The sequence below is a fragment of the Caloenas nicobarica genome, chromosome 7 (genome assembly GCF_036013445.1).
Source record: "Caloenas nicobarica isolate bCalNic1 chromosome 7, bCalNic1.hap1, whole genome shotgun sequence".
Taxonomy (NCBI): Eukaryota; Metazoa; Chordata; class Aves; order Columbiformes; family Columbidae; genus Caloenas; species Caloenas nicobarica.
The window spans coordinates 13,372,816-13,394,965 of NC_088251.1; the positions used below are offsets into that span (position 1 = coordinate 13,372,816).

At 44.1% G+C, this 22,150-nt stretch overlaps 1 protein-coding gene across 2 annotated transcripts in view; it reads left to right on the plus strand.

The window, feature by feature from the left end:
- SH3PXD2A (SH3 and PX domains 2A) overlaps window positions 1-22,150 on the plus strand; it is a 269,229-nt gene that overhangs the window by 105,684 nt on the left and 141,395 nt on the right. For both annotated transcript variants that reach the window (XM_065639536.1, XM_065639537.1), the window contains exons 4-5: window positions 2,498-2,574; window positions 12,111-12,202. In XM_065639536.1, coding sequence (XP_065495608.1) covers window positions 2,498-2,574; window positions 12,111-12,202 — 169 coding nt within the window. The remainder of the gene's footprint in view (window positions 1-2,497; window positions 2,575-12,110; window positions 12,203-22,150) is intronic.

Below are 22,150 nucleotides of genomic sequence, written 5' to 3' on the forward strand. Positions count from 1 at the left end.
ACAGAGTGAAAATCTTTCTTTTTCTGAAAGAATAAAAATGGAAGCACCTTCTGGGCCTTGGTTCATCCTAACACCACAGTCATACTGATATTTTCCATTTCCATTTAAGGACTGAATTAAGACTCATCATATCCTGGGGTCTTTTTTGTACTCTGTGTTTAATATAACATTCTTTATTGTATTTATCTTGTTTCTTATGTTTGAGTCTTTCATTTATTATGTTACTTTGAAGACTGGGCCTCCCTGTAAACTGTCTTTTTTAGGAAAGCTGAATTGCATTTACAGGAGATCTTTAATGTGTTTAAGTCTTTGGTTCCTTTATGTTTTTATATTGTCACCAGTTCAGCTTTTAACTTGTGGCTTGAACTGAAAACAGGCAAGCCAGAAAGTGAGACTATTTCCAAAAAGTTACTTTCTCTTTGCAGTGTATTTATAAAAGTTGCAAAGATATACTAAGATCTCCCATACCAGCTTTGCTGGAGCACTGAGAAAGGAATTAGTCTTTTCTCTACAGCTCCATCCACATCCCTTCCCTCTAAAAAAGAGACTTACTGCAGTTATGCAGTACAAGTACAGTGTGATCCTGGAGGTTATCACAAATTGTAAGAGATGTTTTGCAAGTGCAGGTAGTTCTCCCTGTTTACCAGGCACAGAAGCAGGAAAGCAGCAAAGTTTTGGTGTGTCCGAGGTTGCTTGTCATGGAGAGATGAGAGTGCCGCTTTCCTTCTCCAGCAGCTTTTGACTAAATTGCTCAAGCTCACATGAGCATCTCAGACACCTATCGAAGATTTCCCCTGTGCTCTGTGACCACGTGGCGTCACACCATACAGGGATGGCTCAACACCAGCTTTGTAATGAGATAACCACAGGGAACCCGGAGAGATAAATTTATGGCACTAGGAAATGGCTTTACCTCACAGGACAAACTAGTTTGCTGCCAGAATTGGAGATGGAGATAAACCACTTTCTCTTGTCTGCAGCAAAAGGCTTTAACACCTTCCAGATCAACAGCTGTGGAGGAAAAGGCAACCAAAAGGAGCAGAGTCTGGGAGAGTCGAGAGTCTCTGCTACTGGACTGTTAAAGGCTGCCATTTCATTAACCTCTCAGCTTGTGTAATCATGACATAATCAAAGCCACATATTCAGATTTTGGATCTGATTCCCTTTCCTAGTCCATTTTCTTATCCCATGATCTATGGACGAGTATCTCATTTGCCTGTTGGCAGAAATAGTTTGGAGCAGAGGGTGGTGTATATGTCAGTGGCTTTTTTACATAGACATTTCATGGACTAAATAATGCTGGCAGATACTGTTTTCTTCCACCACAAGGGGAACATATAATTTATTCTTGTCTCATTGCATTAAAAGAAATACAGTGCAAAAGAAAAAGGGAAGAAAATCACCAAAAAAGGATATGGAGATAAAACCCCTTCAAGCCAAAAAAATACTAATTCCATTACATCCTTGTGTGTGGGGAAACTCAGCTCCTAGATTATTTTGATAAACTTTGTTACAATCAGTTTCACACAAAACCCAGCAGTTTGTTTAATCTGAACTGGCTTGCAGAAATGTCATCCAGTAAGGACACTGAGGTTATTATTTTTTTTACTGTCAAGAAAAGAGAGTTTGTTTATTTTGCTTCTATTATTTGGTTTCCTTCTGTAGATTTATAAGGGCTGTGTCACCAACAGCCTTGTATTTGCTCCTGAGCTGTCTGTGTGGTTTGTCTGCCTGCAAGGGCAGGAGCATCCACAGTGGGAGGCAGCTGAGTGGGATGTAGATGGAGCCCACGTCCCACCCCAGTGATGCTCCCTGTGCTGCCAGCATGGATGTGCCAAAGCGGCACCGAACTGCAAGTGAGTCATAGTATAGTGTTGGTCCATTCCAGGATAACACCAGCACTAAAACGGAACCAAAACCTTTTACGTTATCTGCAGGATGACATCAGAAAAACTCCCTCTGCCCTAATGAGTCGGTGTCCCCTTTCAGCAGCTCACACAAGCAGGGCTCCGGTGGCAGTTGCTGAGGTTTCACAGAGTTGCTGTGCCTGTGTAGTTGTTGGCCGTGTCCTGCATCTTCCATGTAAACTTAATACCAGCAGCATCCAGCTGCAAGAAATGCCACGCATGCACCCGTACAAGCTATTGCCCCATGTCCCTCCATTGCCTGCCCTGCAGTGTGTTTCGGGACAATTTTCCCCGAGGACAGGAGCAGATCTGCTGCTCAGACATCCTCCACATGTACCGTCCTGTCCGTCTTGTAGTGATGGAGGGCCGCAGTCACACAAAGCTGCTGCTGTGCGAACCACACCAGTACTGGGACTCCTCCATCACAGAGCGTAACGGGGTTGCAGAGCTCAGCCACCAGCACTGCCAACAGCCATGGTTAGAGCTGGGGATGAAACCCAGTCTGCCAACCTTTCTTCTCAGTGCTATTGCACTATCCCCCATGCTAGGCAATGCCTCTAACCCTCCTCTTTCATCTGTTCCCTCCTCAGGTAAGATCCTGTTCCGGAGGAGCCATGTCCGAGACGTAGCTGTGAAGAGGCTGAAGCCCATCGATGAATACTGCAGGGTAAGAGCTCCAGGGGGTGTCTGGCAGCTCTTCTGGGAGGGTTCACAGCCACCACCAACACTGGGGTACTGCTAAGAACTTTATCTGTGTCGAGTCCGTTGTAAGGAAGGATGGTCCTTCCCAAACACCCCCAGGACTAACAGGGCAGGTTAAAACAGAAGCTACTGTTTGCTCCAAGGGTATTTGTAGCATTTGCCTCTGCAAACTTTATGCATGAAGTTGGTGCCTCATTTGCTCAGTAAAGATTGTAAGTCTTGTCTGCCCTAAATGTGGATTGTTTTCTACTTCAGCCTCAATGAATGCAGGAATTGAGCAGGCAGAGAGGCACAACTAAATAATGTTTTCTTCTGTTCCCTGCTCATCTGTCCCCCAGTGCTGCACAAGGGACAGGGCCAGCTGATGCAGCACTAGAGAGGACCAGCAGCTTCTAAGAGTGCTTCTCCTGATGAGTGAAAGCCTGGAAATTTATCACAGAACAGAAAAGCATGGCTATGTTGGGAAAAATGTTAAGTCACCTAATCTTTCCTCTCTAGCTTAGAGTTTATGATTTGATGATAATTAATCCTCTGACAGTAGATTAAAAGTAATTTCTAAGCAAGGTGGATACCCAGTTTTTGTAGAGATATTGAGCACGTCAGTAAGTGCATAATTTAAACCCCAGACTTCCTCTCTTATTTCCCATGGGGTTTTCTTTCCGTTTTTAGGAAGTCAGAGGAGCAGGTGGAGGGGAAAATATACATTCCCAAGAACTTCTCCAGTCAGACATTTGCTCATCCAAAATTGGGAGCAGATCGCCGAAGTGCCTGAGGCGTGCTGGAGCGGGAGCAGTGAAACCCATGCCATCTGCACCCCCCAGGCGAGGAAGCTGCCATTAAAGTCTTATCTCATGAGATCAGGCTGTCTTGTGCAACAATTAACGCACTGTCTTCCTGCCGGCGGCCCAACGGCTCTCCTTAAAATATGTAGAGTCTTAACTGCGTCCCTGGCCATGCTCCTTCAGACAGGAACTGCCTGCGACGGGAGTAGTGAGGGCTGATGTCAGGGTTCACCCAGCAGATGCGTGATGGAGAAAGCAGTGACTTACGCCGGAGTGCAGCTGCTTCTCTGGGACCCGATTGTCTGTGCCCCAGACAGACCCGACCCAGCCAGGACCGCTGGTGTCCCGCCGGTCACGGCCGAGGGATGTGTTGTGGTGTCAGCCACTGGCATGTTCATTGACACTGTGGTGCTGTGATTTCCACCCTCCTCCTCGCTTCCTTTTTTTCTCTCCTGGAGAAGTCTGGCTCAGTTCACCTTGGTTCAGATGATATGGGGAAGAATTGCTGCTGCACAGCTCGGAGACATGGCTGGATGTTTCCCCAAAGCCAAGCTGTTTTGTTAATCTGTTTATTAATAGGCACTGCTTTTATGAGGATAGACCCAGCTGTATTAGGTTAGACTCCAGTTTCCTCCAGCCCAGTGTCTCCCATCTCCAGCAGCAGCTACAGTGGTATCCAGCAAAGAGTATGAACCCCAGGTAAACATGTAGTGACTTCTCCAGAATATTATCCCAGCTTCCAGTGATCACTGGCTCACAAGGTTTTTTTTTTGCCTGATGTAGTGTCTTTTTACTTCATTTGCAGTTTACTGTAATTCGTATTTAATTTGCCCCAGTACTTCACAGCTGAAGATGCTTAAATCTGGGTGGCATTGGAGAGTGAGGTTCATAGTCACTAAAAAGCCTGAGCAGGCATTGCATCTCATGTCTGCTTGAGTGCTTCAAGAGGGCCACATCCTCCATAGTGTCTTTCTGCATGTGAGTGTCAGGTCTTTAAGGAAAGAAAGTCTTGGCTTCCATCTCCCTGGGTTTTATCTTTTTGGAGCATGTGTGACCGTGGTTGTGCCTGAACAGTCTGGGCTGCAGGCAGGTGGCAACTTCGGCTAGCGCTGGCAAGTAAAGCAATGCCAAGTTGTTTTTTCTATCCCCTGCATTTGACTCCAAAGCCATGCCCGAACATTCATTTGTGCCCAGTGTGGATGGTAGGTGAGCTTGTCCCCACTCTTCAAAAACGGTATAGAAGTAGCTATGATGTCCTGCCTGTCATCAGATCCAGTTACGGGCTGATTTCTTCACCATCTGCTACAGCTTCCTCCTAATTACGGAGACTAAATGAAGATGTTAGGTGGTCATGCCATTGCCTGACACCAGATGTACCCAGTCATTCTTATAATCCCACAGCACACCGTTGGCAACTTATGTAAATAAACAGAGGGACCTGAGAGTTGCAACTCATACCTCTCCCAACCTTTTTAAGTCTGCATATTTTAGGAGAGTAAAATTTTCTTTTGAACATTTGTGGTTCAGCCAATTTGCATTTATTTGAAGAATGGTTGTCCTGTGTTATTGCTATTCCAAACCTGGCCCAGCATATGAAAATCTATAAGGCTGAAAATAATGATGAAAATCAGGCACTGAACTTCAAAGGTACAAAGAATTTAGGGAAACAGCTTGTAGAAGGAAAGCTTCCTGGTACAGTGAAGTTAGTGGTAGTTCTGTTACTGACCTTCAGCATGGGCAGGCTTTTATCTCTGGTGCTTAGCAAAGGCTTAAAATTCAGACATGCTTTCTTGGTACCTTCACTGAAGGTCACCACTATCAAGGTTTCTGGGAACATGGCCTTTGTAACTTTACTGTAATCATTCTGTCCCAATATGAAGTTAATCAGGAATGACAGAAAATTGAGTGATGAGTCTGAACCCGAGTGGCCTCACTTCACCAGCCTCAACCAGACACAGAGGGTCTCTCTCCATTCAGCTGTAACTACACATGGAACCTGAGTGGGTCACTTAGCTCTGACACTAACTCTGGAAAGCTAAAGTGAAATCCAATGAATGCCGTCTTGGTGTAAGAAGGGAAAATAGATATTTTTTTTGCGAATAAAATAATATTACTCACAACTGTTACCTACTTTGTAGCAGCTACAGGTGCATATGCTTTTTAATGTGACTTGAGAGTGGGACCATGGCCACCTCTTTGGAAATGTTAGCTGATTTCTGCATTTATTCCCCTGTCTAGTGGATGTTTTGACTCTTTAGAGAATTGTATAGAACTGTAGAGTAAGAGCATTGTTTTTGCAAATTCAGTTCTTCTTCTATAGAGGAAGGGTGCAAAACTTATGCTAGTCCTAAAATGTGTAGGCAGACAACATGCTTAATTTTGAAAAATTTGGAGAATTATGCTGGAATGATGTGGGTGAAGTTGATGGAGAAAATCTGATGTGATACTTAATTGAATAAATGAGACAATTAGACCTTTGTCCACTGGAATCTGTGAGGAAGCAGAGGGAGGTGAGTTCAGATGCAAAGTTTGTGGTAATTTTTTTGCCAGATGAGGGTTCTCCGTCCATTTCATCTGCCCTGGAAAGATGAAGCACAAATGGGCCCTGGCAAATGAGCGGTGCAAATGTTTGACCATTTGTTATTTTGCTTGTGCAGACTGTCTCTGACAGAGCGTGGTGATTTGCATGGCTGAGAAGCAGGTCTGACTTCTGCTGTTTGGATGTGTTGTGGCTCCTGTGCTGGCACAGGAGCAGTGACAGTCAGGGCCTGTCTGAGAGTCTGTGAGGAGACTTGGCAGAAAGGGGAGGTCTGCAAAGTGTTCTGTAACAGGGGCATGAGCCCTCTGCACCCTACAGCACAGGCCTCCCAACCCCTCATGTCTGGGCAATTCTTCATTGTGTTCTACCAGCTTAGAGAAATGCCATTGCAGAGGTAATTAGGCCAGTGTTTTTGCTAAGGCAGCAAGATGCTTTGAAGTTGCAATGAAAAACAGAGGAGTGGGATGCACAGGGGAAGATTTCCAGGACTTCTTTCATCTGTAAACATGGAAATGGAGGGTCTGGATGTCCTCAGTGGTAACCTGAGTGAGTTACCGAACAGATGGTGTTTTGCCAGTAAATGTGTGCTGCCCACCAGAATTGATATCTCTGGATGATTGCCCTCTTTAAGTGTATGCTTGGAATTAGTTTCATGTGATGTAAGGTCTTCTGGGCTCATTGGGCCTGCTTTTCTTAATTTGTTTAAGAGTTTTTGCCAATGTGAAAGAAAGAGCAACTTCATAGCCTTGCTTTGCCAGGGGCGTTTTATTTATTAAGCTTTTGATCTCCCAAACACACCTTTGGTGTGTGCTTGTCCAGTAGGTACTGTCCTGTGTTCCAGAAGGACCTTTCAGGTTGCTGGTTCACAAAACCACCGCTCTGTCCTTGCACAGCCCTCTGGGAAGACTCGGGCCAGCATTTGCAGACTTGCATCTTTGTGCGTCTTGGTCCTAATTGAGGAAAACATCTTTATGCAGGGAAGCTCTTAAGATGTGAAGTCTCATTGTCATGAACACTTAACTGAATTCGTCATACACCTTCATGCTGTCCTGACTGGAGGTGGATTTAGAGTAGAAGCTTATGGGCTTTTCTATTGTGAGGACTGAGTACCCAAATGCACGCCACCTAAATAAATATTATATGAGCGAGTCACATCAGTGCCAGGAAATATTGGTCATTCTTTTACAAGTATTCACAATTTGAGAAACCATACTTCAAAAACATAACTGCTTTCCTCTTGGTCTCTCAGTCCTGCCTCTCTTTCAAGGTTTAATCTTTGAACTCGTCAAGACAGATACACAGATGTTTCTGTCTCTATCCATTGTGCAAACAAGCTAGTACTGACTGAAGATGGAATAACAGTTCATCCTGGTCAGGAATGAAAGAGCTTAAGTCAAAGATTTTTGAACTTTATCTGTCATTTTTAAATCTACTTTGCAGAATCCCGGTGTGTTTAGACCAGCTGCAGTAATGACAGTTAATTATTTGGGACAATCCTCTCAGCACCTGGAGAAGAGCCTTGCTTTCTGTGACCTTTTGGTCTTTCGGTGCCAGAGGCTCAGAACGATGTCCCAGTTACTTCCAAAACTCTGCACTTTTTTTTTTTTTTTCTCCTCCCCACAGCGTTTTATTTATTTCTACATCTCACCCCAGTCTGAATCACTACCATGCTCTCTTCATCCACCTCTCTGTGTGACTGTCAGTGTTTGCCATCCAACCTCCACCCATCAGTGCTTTGGGTTCAAGCTTGGAGTTATTTGAGGCCCCGAACAAAACAGAAACAGGAAGTGTTTTAATGTAGGTGAAATAATGTATTTCTCTGTTCTGAGAAATGAACTGTTCTAATTGCACCTTCCCCTCTTGCTGGACTCATGGCCATTCCCAAACATCTGGCACTAATGATTAACGATAATTAAAGGTTGCTTGATAATGAAACGTCAGTGAATCATAACCATGTGGTACTGTCAGCTGGTGCTGGGTATTTGTGTGCAGAGCTGGGATTGACCCACGGAACATCAGGGATCTAGAAGATCTGAACTGGCTCAGTGGGCTGCGGGGAGAGGCAGCTGGTGATTCACCCCACCCAGAGCTAGGTGTCCCTGGTGGGGTAGCCAGAGCAGCCCCTGAAGACGCTGGTCTTTCTCTAGCGATTAAGCAAGTTGATAGACAAGTGTGACCATTCTCCCATTTTAGAGACATAAAGTTCAGTGGGGTGAATATCATTCTGTGCACATATACACATACATCTACACATGTGCTATACACCTCTACATGTACATGTCTGTGCGTATGATTTTTATAAATGTGTCTGCATAAACACAACACGCAGCACTCAGTGCATCCTTACAAGTACCTGCATGGTTTTACACCCATGCACGTGTATTTTGTGAAGCCTTCTAGCTGTAGTGTGGTCCCACGGAGCTGTTTGCAGTTCACATAACGGCAAGCAATGAACCCCTGCCTGTGACTGGTGCTCTGCTCCTCTCCGAATGCGGTGTGTGGCGTGCAGCAGCCTGCCTGCTGATGAGCTGATGCTGTGTGCGGAGCCAGCTGTCCTCAGCACCGAGAGCTGCTTGCTCACACCCTGCCTGACATTGTGGCTTTTCAATAGCTTTTCAAATCATCCACTCTGCGAGACTGTCTGAAGCCTGTAATACGGAAAGAGAGACATCGTTACAGGCTGAAATAACACATAAAAGCCTATCTCCTAAGGAGCATGTGAGGTCTGAGCAGCACACGTCCACCTCTGCATGCTGAGCAAGGAAACGTGCTATTACTGATAGTACTCAGTGATCGTGCAAGGCTGAATTCTGCTTGCTGGCACTTTTTCTCTCTCACCTTTCCTGTGCAAATTCCTTGCTGTTTCTGAATGCTTGCTATTTGAAGATGTGTGCATTTACCACTGGTTTGTACATCCCAGGAAGAATGTCACATCCCTGTCCTTTCCATTCTTTTACCATCTGTTTTCTTCTTTTTCTTTATCCTTCTTTCCTTGACTCTGCGGTCTTTCCTCCAGACTGTTGCAGCTCTGCCCTGGAACTTTCTTGCTGGAAGTGCCAGAAACTTGCGTTTTCCCCTTGCAGAGAGACAGTGGTTGTCCCTCATCTCCTCAATGCACTTTTTGTTTGCACGCTGGAACCGCGTTGGACTTGGCTTGCTCCTGGGTGGATGTTGTGTGTTTGCTGGAGAGACAGTTGTTTCCCAAAAAAGCATTGCTGCTCCCTGCCACTGTCCAAAATCAATAGACCAACTCTGTTGGGTTTTACACCCTTGTTTGCACTTTCTTACCCTTTCTTAGCATTTCTTACCCCTTCTTAAGGTTTTGTTCCTTAATAAAAACCAGTGAAAATTGACTAGCTGCATACTTACTCCTGAGCTCCCTGAAAAACATGCAATGGCACGTTACTACGGGGTGGATTTCATTTCACCTCCATGCACTGGGCTGAAAATTGCAGTACTTTGGGAGGTGATTCAGAAGCAGGAGAGCCTGCCCTGCCGCAGGGCTGCCGTGTCCATAGGGTGGGAAGGTGGATGTCTGGGTGTGGAAATGGCTGCGGCTGATTTTATCCACTGCCTGCGAAAGCCTGGAGTCACAGAGGTGCTTTTCAATTACCCCCTTTGGCCCCGCAGGACCACAGTGCTCCTGGGGATTTCCAGGTGGGGGATGACTGACTCGGGCAGGTCAGATTCTCTAAAGCATCCTGTGAGTTAGAAACACAAATCTCCATGGCAGCTTGGTAGGATTTTTCTCCTCTGTCACCGAAAACCTACTTTGTGCTCCAGCTCAGTATTGACACTTGTAGCCTGGTTTCTGGGAAAGGCGAACACTTGTGACCTGTAGGGAAGTGGTGACTCTTTGAGAAGGCGTCTGATGTCCAGGACCTCCTGTTATAGGTATAACCTGGGTATTTGTGTTTTCTCTAGTAATGATATGAATCATTTGCAGTGCTTGCTCTTGCCCCATTGACTGCAAAGATCAAGCCCTTTGAGATTTCAGAACATACTGTAGATATTAAGTATCTGAGCCTCATAACCTTTCTGCAGATTAGGTGTTGTTGCTCAGCGTTGTAAATGGTTAACTGAAGATCTATACCTGCTGAATTTGGTGGAAAGAGGTTAAGTAACCTGCCTGAACCAAGAACGGCGTTAGTAATAAAGCCATAACTAAATCTTAGCCCCATCCACTGCTGGTTAGACAGCATTGCTTCTCTGTGTAGTCTGTCTCCTGCTTGAGATGCAGATGAATAAAACATACTTTAATGTTGTCTATGTCCTTGTTAGCCTGTGCTGGTGAGACATTTCTCTTTCAACATGTTGTGGTTGTTACTATTTCTGGACAGTTCCTGACTTCCCAGTGTTAGTCCTGATTTGCCAGCTGGATGCATTATTTAAATGCAGTAGAAATAAGGGCAGAGAGCTCACGCCTTCGTTAGGCTTTTATGCAAGATCGAGTGGATTGCAATGGGGACCAGGGCATCCTCCATTCAAATTAAAGCATTTGAGTTTTCTACCTGCTATCTTTCATCGTATGCTGGTGCAGCAATCAGCAGTGCTCTGGACACACACCCTGGCACTTGGACCCTCCAGGCTGTTGCCCGACTTTTGCATCTGATGCTGCTTCCTTATTGTGAGGTGTCTTTTCTGCTCTGTAGTGCAGTTGCACATGACCAAAGGCCAGTGTCTCATTCTTCATAGGCCTGCTGACATCAAATTGATTTTTCTTGTGTTTTTATGACACCCCTCTACCAGAGAAAGGAGAGCTGTAAGTCTGGAAACACTCGGCTTTGAATTTCAGGCCCCCTCAAAACAAGACCCCATCACGTAATACTGGAGACCTGCAGTTTCAGAGCAGGATTTTTCCATTTTTCAACTCTTTTCCTTTACATCCCCAAGCAGGAGTCTTGGAAACAAATCTGGCCACTTCTAAAGCCTGGTTAAAAACAGCTGTGAGGGTAAACCAAGTGCTGTGTCCTACCTTCATGCTTTGTCTGGGCCTTCTGATATATCTGACCATGATCAATCAGATGTCTCACAGGTTGGTATAACCAGTTTGCCCTAATGCACCTTCATTCAGCTCTCATGCAGTTTTGCACCTGTCTTTCAAGCTTGTTTGTCAATTAGCAGAAGAGCCAGACAATCTCATTTTGTCAAACAGGTTTACAGCACCTTTAAGAAGCTTGGTCTATATTTAACCTGTGGCCTATTTTCAGTGTAACTTAGCACAGGAGCAGGTGAACTCCAGCTTCTTTTCCTCTCCTGCTGGTCATTTCTGGAGGCAATCTCAGAGTCATGTCACTCAGAGCTGCTGTCCCATCTCCGTGGGCTGGGGACAGCTCTTTGGCCTTTTTTGGCACCATCAAGCACTAGATTCTGAACAGTAAATTCATAGCACATTTCTGCCTTGCGTGCTTGTCCCATTGGTTTGAAGTCTTGCTTTCCAGTATATTTCAATGTAATGTGGTTGCTTCCCAGACTGTACTTGGCTACTGCTGAATGTGACAAGCGCTGCGTTACCTGTGCCTTGCAGAGTGCAGGGACATCATTAGCCAGGATGTGCTGTGAAGCCTTCTTCATGCAGATATAGCCTCTCTACCTTTTTTTTTTTTTTCAGACACTTAATCAGACTTCCTCTCCTGTTAATTTAGGAGCAAATTGTTCTTTGGTTTGTTTTTGTTTGTAGCAAACTGCTTTTTTTCTGTCGACAGTGCTTAATGGAAAGCTTTATGGACCACATTAATCTGTTGTATTAGTGGGCGTTGAGCCTGTAGATTTTCACTGCTTGAATTTGTGTGCATTGACATATAGGCTGTAGGCCATAACTGCATTGTTTGAGGTGCTGTGCAAACACAGTCCCAGCCACAGAGCACTTATCTACTCAGTGTTATGATTTTGCACATGTGAACCAAATTCTGCTCTTGTACACATTGCAAAAGAATTACTTTGGCTGACTCTAAGAACCATTGATTGTCTCAGTTCATTGCACCCTGTTTGACATTTGCAGTCAAGGCATGCTATTTCCTTTCCTCTCAGGTAAGTAGCCAGGAGTGATGCTTTCCTTTTCTATTCCCTTCCCCCTGCCAGGACTGTTTTGGCTCCTTTTTCTTGGTAGTTTAGATGTTTGAGACCATATTTTGAGCTTGACTTTTCTAAGTCCTTCTCCCTCCCTGTTTTGTTTTGCAGGCACTGGTTCGGCTTCCTCCTCACATTTCACAGTGTGATGAAGTCTTCAGGTTCTTTGAGGCTCGCCCAGAAGACCTTAACCCTCCAAAAGAGTAAGTGCTGTGATGGATTTCCAGTGCTGCTCAGTTCATTTTGATTAGCTGGAAGGAAAAGGTCATTTGGTTTTATTACTACTGTAGGTGTGGGAACAGATTTTCTAGCTTTCAAGCACTACCTAGAAAATGCTCAGCGATTACGTACAACCAGGTTGGGTGTGTGGAGGACAGGGGAGTCAAGCAACCCTCAGACACAGTTTTGAGCCATCCTCCGCCCACCTTTGCATTGTTTCTTACTGATGGTTCTAATGAGGGAACCTCCCCTGGCTTGTGGGTTTTACCTGATAATTATCAGGTCATTTATCTCCCAAAAGTATTGGCTCAGCTGCAGGGGGAAATCCTGCCAGTAAGCACTTGGCTTGTAATTACCAGCTGCTTCTTTAAATGTACTCCTTCCCAGAGATACTTAGTTATCTGAAGGGAGCAAGATTGTGGTCCAGATCCAAAACTGTCTCTGGAGAGTCTATTCTTTCGAAGCAGGAAGCCAAGAAAAGGCTGGGAAAAGCTTTCCCATTGAACACGAAACAGAATCGTAGCCTTTACCTTGGAGCAGATGAGCTGATTCATGCTGATGCAGTCAGGGTTCAGACAACTGATTTATCCGGGGAAAGCATTGGCAGGAGGGTATTTACACGCAACTGTGCTGCCTTGCCTGAAGTTTCCTTTTTTCCTTCATACTGAACAGGATATATTTTATTGTGCTTCACAATAAGATTTTGACTTGGTCCCATTGTGTATTGTGCTGCTTTGTTACACAATTTGAAACTTGATTGCAGGCTGTGTTACCGTAATTTGCTTTCCCCGGTGTTTGCACAGAGTAAGGGGAAAACCCAGCTTTTGGGTTTTGGGCACTTAAGTGCACAAAAACCTGTAGTTAGCGGAAAGACTTGTATTGGCTTCAGCTGTCTGTTCCCATGCTGGTGTAGAGGAGAGGACCTTTGCAGTTTGATTTCCCAGACTTTGTCTTTTGCACATATACGGTTTTATACACGGGGATGTATTAGCATTTGTACTAAAGAAAACACTGCTAGTGTAGCTGAGAGTGAAGCAAAGAGCTGCTTTTTTATTTTTTCTAGCCAGCCTTGTTTTAGAAAAATATCTGAGGTGAATACATACAGTTGCATCTTGGTTGTTAAACACATATTGCAAACTTAGAAACTTGCAGCAGGATATGCCTATACTCTGAGACCTGCTGACCATCACAGTTTCCATTTAGGGCCCGTAAGAAGGTTTGCAAAGGTTGCTTGATCCCGGAACACCTCTCTGATGCAAGGAAACATTCCCTCGTGCCAGGCAGAAACAGACACCCAGAAAAGGAATGAGGTTCCCAGGGTTATGGGGGAGTTCACCTGGAAGATTTCAAATAGAACTTGGGAGTCTGCTTTAAACGCTGTTTAAAAATCCTGTCTTCTTTCTGTACTGATGCAGACCCTACAGTATTGGTTCTGAGTAAAACAGAGTCAGGATTAGACCTCCACAAGGCAGAGAATGGGGACTAAGGCCCAACCCTGGGCTGACATGATGGCTTTCATTCTCTTTTCCCTCCTGCAAGTTGTTGAGGGCCTTTTGCTGAGCTCCCTGTTCGACAGCTTTGCAACAATTTTCAAGTTATCCATTCGCTCCCCCCGTAGAAAAACAAAAAAGATGAAATTTTCTCAGCCCAAGCCTCGCATCTTATTCCAACCTCGTAATAAGTGTGATTTATTTCCCTGGAAAATGTAGAGCAATAACCCGATTAAATCTCACTTCACTAATATCTGCAAGACATTAATCTAGCTGGGTTTAAACAAATCCTACCTCGTCTTCTGTAAGCAAACATATCTTAGGGAAGGTGTCTAAGGTTTCTGCTGGGAGCGCTTCACAAAAGATGCATTGTTGAAACTGAAGATTAGTCTCTACAAAAAGATGATGTAAAAGCCAACAGAAACATCTTAGTGTTTTTCTTCTGTGAACTGAGGGGGAAGGGAGGAGATCTGGGGCTCACTGGACCACTGTGTAGGGTCTAGGGGAAGGACACCTCCAAAGCAATTCTCAGCCTCACTGCAGGAAGGAGCATGATCAGCCAGAGAAATCCCCTATTTATTCCCTCATTTTGCTGCTCTGCCAAGCCTCTCCAGAAACAGTGAGCCAGTGGTGCCCAAGCCCTGTGAATTCAGTCTTCCCTGGACCTCACGGTCCATCATTCGTCTCACTGAGGGTAGGGTGGGTAGCCTGGGGGCAGCATCTAGACTACCCTAATTATTTTAATCTATTTCTTCAGCTGCTTCTTTTAACCCTCAGTGCAGAGGTGGTTCATATATTTGTGTATCACCATAGATGTGGCATTCAGCTGGCTGGGTTAAAGGAGGACAAATATTGTCAAGCAAGGGACTCAGCCACCAAGGGATGGCAGAACCGAGTTGCTTGTGTTGCCTTCATGTCTTCTCTCTGTGCACGACGAGATGGTCTTTAGTTTCATGATCACCTGCTCTGTTTTTTCTACAGCAGTTCAGCCTCATAAGACAAAGCCTGACCTAGAGTTTAATTAACTAATTTTCAGGAATGTAGCCTTAATCCCATGGGCATTTGAGTTGTTGAGCCCAGAGAGTGCACTGAGTTATTGCATGTCTGCAGAGCAGTGACTGAGCATGTGCTCCCAGCCAGAAAAAACATGGAAGCTTAAACTTCAAGGGAGGAGGCACAAAAAAAGCCTGGTTTACCTTGCAGCTGGGATGTGTGGAGAAGTATTCATGCCCTTAATTGCTGAGCCATGACTTGTGATGATGCACATGCAGTAATTTATGTTATACTGCAGTAATTCAGCTGCGAAGCTGTGCCCTTCGCTTTTGTTCCTATTGTCCTGAAAGAAACCAACATTTCTCCGTAGTCCCTTAGGCACTTTTACAAATGTGTTCCCGTCTTCTTCCTTATAACTCTGATTTGCTCTACCCTTGCCTCCTCCCTGCTTCTGTGCACTGTTGTCTCTGGGTTATGCCGTGTTTGGCTCACAGGCTGCTCCCTACAGGGTCATTTCCTACTGCTGCTGTGCTCCGATGGCCCACAGTGCTGAGCAGCACACAGTCCAGCTATAATAAAAGCTGGGATTTCCCAACACTGTTATAATCTGGCCAATTTGTTCGGCTGGATTTGCAGTTTAGATTTTCTGTTTCTTGTTTTGGTGATGGTCCAGGCTTTCGAGTCCTGCGACAATAGGCAGAAGGTATTCCTTTCAGCCCCATTAAACCTCGTCTGGGTCCAGCGGCTTACAGGCAGATAGCTGGAGAGATGTCTCAAGAAATCATAGCGTTTGAAATTGCTGACAGTGTCCTTTGAGTCTGCTCCTGCCAGCAGAGCTACCTCCAGGTCAGATAGCTCCCAACAGCACATTTCCTCCATGCTGCCTGGGAGACACCACAGGACACTAAATTCCTAGAAGGGATAGTCTGGGAGCTCTCCCAGACTGTTTTGCGTGGTGGAAGCATGGCCTTTGCGAGGGAGCTGGCAGGCACTGGGACAGCTGATGTGCAAGGCCGGGTTTGGAGCTCCAGGGCTGCTGTTCCCAGGGCAGCGGGTTCTGCTGCTCTGGCTCTGCTGATGAGCTGCAGAGAAAGCAAGATTCAAACCATCAGCTCTGGTACAGGAGGAGCCGTTCTCAACTGCTTAGTTTTGTAATGTATGGAAGTTTAGTGTTTGAGCAAATGCAAATGCATATAGGCAAATGGCTGGGCTGTGTCTTTTACCATGGCCATGTAAGGAGCAGGTCCTGCATTGCTATGGGAAAAGGTACTGTAAGGTAAGAAGGAAGTGCATTTTTATTTATCTATTATTCTAAGTTAAAACACCATGTCACTGAAAGCCATTCATTTACTGGACACTTCTGTTAATAATTATAATTACTGATAACTAAGCCAGAGGTGGATTAGTTTCAGACTTCTACTGGGGATTTAAATTCAAGGCTGAGGTCAGGCCAGGGCTCATAGTCAACAAACAAAATCTCAGAAACCATTTTTTTAATGATTCTTTTTTACTCAAAATACCAGAAATACCTGAAGAGTAGGATTAATCAATTAGACATTGCATATGGTCCACTGCTTTTAGGGCTTTTTTTGCAGTTGGGTTCAAAATATCACAGCCAGTCCACTCATATGAGAGTTTGTTTTTTCTTTCTGGGTCTGGATCCAGTCTAAAAAGCAGACCAAGAGCCAAGGATTCAGTTCTCCAGTACTCTCCTTGCAGAAATGCCTTCAGGCTCTGAAGAGATGTGTGTTTAAACCACTACTAATAATATTAACAACTGAATTTAAAGCAGTGTTCAGTATCCGAGAATGTTTTTCCTCTAAGAATCATAAGGCAATTTTCAAGCAATATGCAAATCCAGGAAAACTAGGCAACTTATTAATTAGATGACGTGATATTATGAGGGTTGATGCAGAAAGTGTACTTAATGCTGAAGGTGCCCTTACTGAAGAACAGAAATGCTTTATTGTGCTCTGCAGCCATGAGCTTCACTGATCGTATCTCTGTCACATAAATACTGGCGTAACACTCAGATACTCAGATGTCAGGCAGCCACTGTAAAATGGAAGCTGGATTCTCCCTTTATTCTTCACATATTACAGATTTCTGATGAAGGAACTGGAAAGAAGTTGTCAGGGTAATGCAGTGACCATGCTAAGGAAGATTGCTTTAGTTTCTGAGTCTACCAGTGCTGAAGCACAGTTCCCTAATACGTTTTTTTCTATTCATAAGCATAACTGTGTTTACATACAAGTATTTCTGTTTGCCAAATGTCCTCTGATCTGCCTTGTAATAACAATTCAATTACCTATTGGTAAGGAGGAAAATTTTTCATCTGTGAAGTATCTGTGTATCTGTGTTTATTCTGATTTGTTTGACGTTATGCAAATATTTTAGATTTCATCCCTTATATTTCTCTTCAGTTTCATCCCCTTAGAATTGTATTTCCCAACACATTTGATAGTTGAGTCTCTGGGCAGAGAGGAAAGCTGTCATTCTCTTTTTGTGGTTGCTCTTTCTTACTGGACTTACAGTACAGATAATTTTCACATTGTTTAGGAATGTGGTCAGCACCACTTTATGACAGTTGATGTCACAGTCCTCACTTGGCAGTGGTATTTTGACTGCTGAACGCACACATTTTATTAGGGAAATTCATTTAGCCTGAGAGATGCAGAATGGAAATCAATTTCCCTAAGAAATGCGAAATCGGAAAAAGGTGGAAGTTTCATTTTTGTGTGGTTTATCAGTTGGGAAGTAAATTGTACAACAGAAAGCAGGAAAACCTCTGTATAAAGATGGTGGCAGCATAAGGCAGTTAAGAGTCACTGTTCTGAAGGGAAGAAGTCAATTTTTTTCAAAGAATGACTGGATCACCTTCACTGGGAGGTAGCTAAGGATACAATAGCCTGTTGGGGCTGAGTTTGCCAAGAGCCTTTCTTGGCTACTCCTCATTAGTCATCCAGCTCTCATTGATGTCAGTGGGAATTAGGTACCGCAGCTCTTTGAGCATCTGAGTGAAGCAGAGCACCTGTGTTTAGTTTTTCAAACATGCCTGTTTTGGGGCTGTATTTACTAGAAATATTTGGCTTCAGCACCTAAATTTGTCATGAACATTGCTTTTCGGCTTCTAAATTGCAGAAGTGCTTTACAGTATCCTGCTCATACTGTGTCATAAATCTGTGGCTGAGAGGTCAGGCAGCCTTGTGCCCCAGGAACACAGTGGTGAAGTGTGGCCGATTCCCAGTTGTGCCCCCTCTGCCCCAGGGAAAGGGAGCTCCATCTCTGGGACCCGGCTGTTGTCAGATGGGGCTCTAGATACCCCGACAGTCTGCGCTGCCTTTCATCAATGCATATGATCATGATCTTTGGGAAGATATCACTTGGAGATTGTTATCTTAAATAAACCAAGCAAATGCAGCAATAGAAGCATCTCTAGGAACAGGAAAAAAAAAAAAAACCAAACCAAAAACCAGATGCATTACTCGTCCTCTTCTTTAGTTTGATGTGGGACTTTCCCTTTTGTATGCAACATATAAATGATTTGGGCTGGAGTATCAAATGGAGGATATTGAAATCTGCCACAGCATCGGTGATATCAGGAAATAACTCAGCCTTCCTGGGAGAAGATTTGAATCTTCTTGGTACTCATCCAGAAAATTAAAAAAAAAAATATGTGTAGATAAATATCAAACTATAAACATGGAGGTAAACAGAAAGCACATTAAATTAAATAGGTTCAGCAACCACAAAAAAAAGATGTAGAAGAATGGCAGTAGGAACAGCATACATTCCTGCTGTTACCGTACAGCAAGAGCTTTTATTCCTTGTCTTGAATATCGCATTTGGATTTGCTTGTGCTTTGTAGGTCTGACTGGGAAAGGACACAGGGCTGAGAGGAGCAAGGATAGTTTAATGTACTGACACTTGGCACTGGCAGTCAACTGTACAGAAATAGCTTTTGCCTGGATTCGTTATGAGCATGCTGCAGGGTTTGACAGTGGCATGCTGTCACGGGCACAGGATGGATTAAGAATAACCAAACTTATCTCAAATCCATCAGAATGTGACCGAGATCAGAGCCCTGCTGACAGGCAGCTGCTTCAGCAGTGGCACCGGGCACTGCCTTGCTGGGGCCAAATACAATGGTAGTGTCAGTGCCTGCAAAAGTTTACTGTTTGTGAGACATTTTTTTTCTTTCTCTGTAGAAGAGTTGGGACTGAAGAGGTGTTTTGAAATGTGGAGATATTGCCCTTAAAAAAAACTAAATGCCAGGCGTGTTGGCTCGAGGGCTGTTTTTCCTGTCCAGGAATTTTTGTTCATATCCTAAAGGAACAATCACTGCTGATAGTTTGCCAATGCCTATTTTGTAGATTAGAAAGTAATATAATAGTTCGCTTAATGTTATCTTAACCCATAAAACTCCTTCCTTCTGGAGAAGTTTAGTGGTTAATGCAGGGGATTGGGAAATCTACTCCTTACTGTCTCATTGATTTATTTTTTGACACTGGAAAGGTCTCTCACATCTCATGGCTGCATCTGCAGTATGATTGCAGATGTACGGTTTCAGAGGTTTGCTAAGAGGATTTGATTGTGGTAAAGAAACCTTTTTCCTTCCATAATATAATTGTAGAAATAACCAGTTAGAAAAAGAATTTGTTTTTAAAATCGTCACTCAATGTTGGAGGAAACATTACTCCCAAAATCTGTCAGGAAAACCTGTTCTGCTGGTGCTTCTGTATGCAAAACCAGTTAGGGAGCCAAAAGAACAAATTTATTCATCTGTCATTGGGGAAAACCTGGGCTAATGAGGCAGAATTGGAACAGAACCAAAATAACTGGATTCAAAGGTTATTAAGCTTGTGGTGAAGTATTTGGGGCACCCATTATCCTTGAGCCCTCACTTCTAGAACTGTTTGACTCAGTGCCACAGGATTTTCTGACAGTCATAGAATCGTAGAATGGTGTGGGTTGGAAGGGACCTTCAAAGCTCGTCTGGTCCAACCCCACTGTAATGAGCAGGGACATCTTCACCCAGATCAGGTTGCTCAGAGCCCCGTCCAGCCCGACCTTGAATGTCTCCAGGGATGGGGCATCCACCACCTCTCTGGGCAACCTGTTCCAGTGTTTCACCACCCTTGTTGTAAAATATTTCTTCCTCACATGTAGCCTGAATCTCTCCTCTTTTAGTTTAATACCATTACCTCTTGTCCTATTGTAACATGCTGTACTAAAAAGTCTGTCCCCGTCTGTTTAAAGACTGGTGATGCCTGGTTTGATGCTCCAGAATAGAGGCAGCCCATAGGGTTGAATCACCCATGCTGATAAACACAAAAGAGATCTTTATGTCCATGCAGAATAGAAGGGTCTGTGCCTGCCGTGCTTTGTGAATAAGCCTGCAACTGAGGAAGAGGAATGGGGACTTCCTCTTCTTATCTGCATTTCTTGTTCTGGTGAGACCCTGCTAACAGGTTAATTGCGTGCACTGAGGTGTCTGTCACTGCTCACTCATGACCTGCCAGGCACGAGGAGATGGGGTGGAGTTTTCACTAACATGACAGAATTTAATATAGCCTGTCTTGTCCTCTGTGTGTCACGTCTCTGAAAAACAAGAATAGGCAGCTTATGTTACAAATATAATTATATCATGGAGAAGAATCCAGCTTGTCATTGCTATGTCTATATTTAATATGGTCGCACTATTGTTTAAGGAAGATCTTTTTCCACTCTGAACAAGAGGGCACTATGGACAGACATGCTCAATGGGGTGTTTGCTGCCAGGATGATAAATTATCCTCCAGTAGTGCCTGGGGTTAGATGGGACTTTTCAGTGCTGTGTGCTTCCTATTGTTGATCACTACATAATTTTGACACTGCTTATCTGGAGAGTTCCTGTATTTTTAAGGCTGTTGAAGATCAGTAGACTCGTTGGTCATAAAGAGAGTGTTTTTCTCATGGACACGTGTCTAGTGCAACCCTGTATGTGATTCTGAACTGGCCGGGGGCAATGTAAGACATCCAATTACATTTGATAGGGTTTTGTCAAGCGTACTATATGTTACAAGGGAAAGCATTGTTTACAACGTGCTTTAATGCTGTTGACTACAGGCCAGATGAAGTTTACACCTGATATTTTTTTAAGGTGGAGGATTTTTGTCTAAACACCAGGAAGTGGAGGTGATGTTCCTCAGTAAACAGGACTTGGAGAGTCTCTGGTGCTGCCTTTAGCATCCAGCAGTTGCCACTGAAGGGAGAGGAGGAAGCGTTAGCAATCAAATAGTGCAGAACAAGGGGTAGAGCAAGTTAGGTCTCTCTGGAGAGTCACCACCTCCTGCTTTGAGTTAGGAGGAGAGCTGGTCTTCCTTTCTGGCTTGGCTCTAGCATAACAGCATATTAGACACTTACTGTTTGGTGCACCCGGTTCCACCTGTTCACCCCGTGCCACCAATGGATTTGCACTGGCAGTTCATTTCATTACATAAACAGGGGTTGGTGTTCTGTGTCCACTGAGTTTTGCATTCAGTTTCCAATGCTGTTGTTGTTTAAAATCTTGCTTGTAGCAAGCCTGGAAAGAAAAAAACATTTCTGGCAGTAGGGAACCATCCCCTGGAGCACTGCACGCATCCAAGATGATCTGTTTTGCTCTGTCCTTCAATCTCTTGAGGTACCTTCTTTAGGACTTAGGATGTACAAAAAAAAAACAGACCTTAAGTGGCTCTGGCTGTAGGAGACACAATGATCTATTGGTAGATTCATTTCCACCTTTTCCGTCTTCTTGACTGGTCTGCATCTGACTGTCTTTCATGCATGCTGTTCCCAGAAACACAAGCAGAGGATCAAATAACAACATGTTTTGACTCCAAACTCTGGAGTGACTTATCGTGTTATCAAAGCTTTTGATTTAATTGAAATTTCACAGATAACCCTAGACCTGCTTTTAAGTGCAGACTCAAGTGCCAGTGGGAATTCAATTAAACCCCTCACCCCCTGCTTTTGATGCTTGCATTTTGTTTGGGAGGTTTATGGAAGGGATTTGCTACTGCTTATCTCTAGCTAGAGCTCTGTGTCTGGGTTCAAAGATACCCTTTGTCTTTGGGCCACTTTCTTTTTCCAGTTATGCCAGAGTTTGATTGGAATGGCCCTGCTGACAGTAATGGACTATTGGAGATTTACGCTGATGTAAGGATTGCAGAATTTGTTGTGTTAAAAGTAGAATTCTTTCCTTGTTTCCATTCACAGCTCTTAAAACAATTGGCCTAAGCTCAGGAAAGATGTTCTTTTAAACAGACCTCGGATATATTCTGAATAGAGGATTGACTGTGGCTTTGCAATACTTTAGTCTAATCTAATAAATACTGGTTATTTGCTGGATTCTTGCAAGCTGTATTTGCTTCCCAGCTCCAAGGAGTTTTAATAGCCACTCCAGTAATGCTGACTGCAGTGCACTGT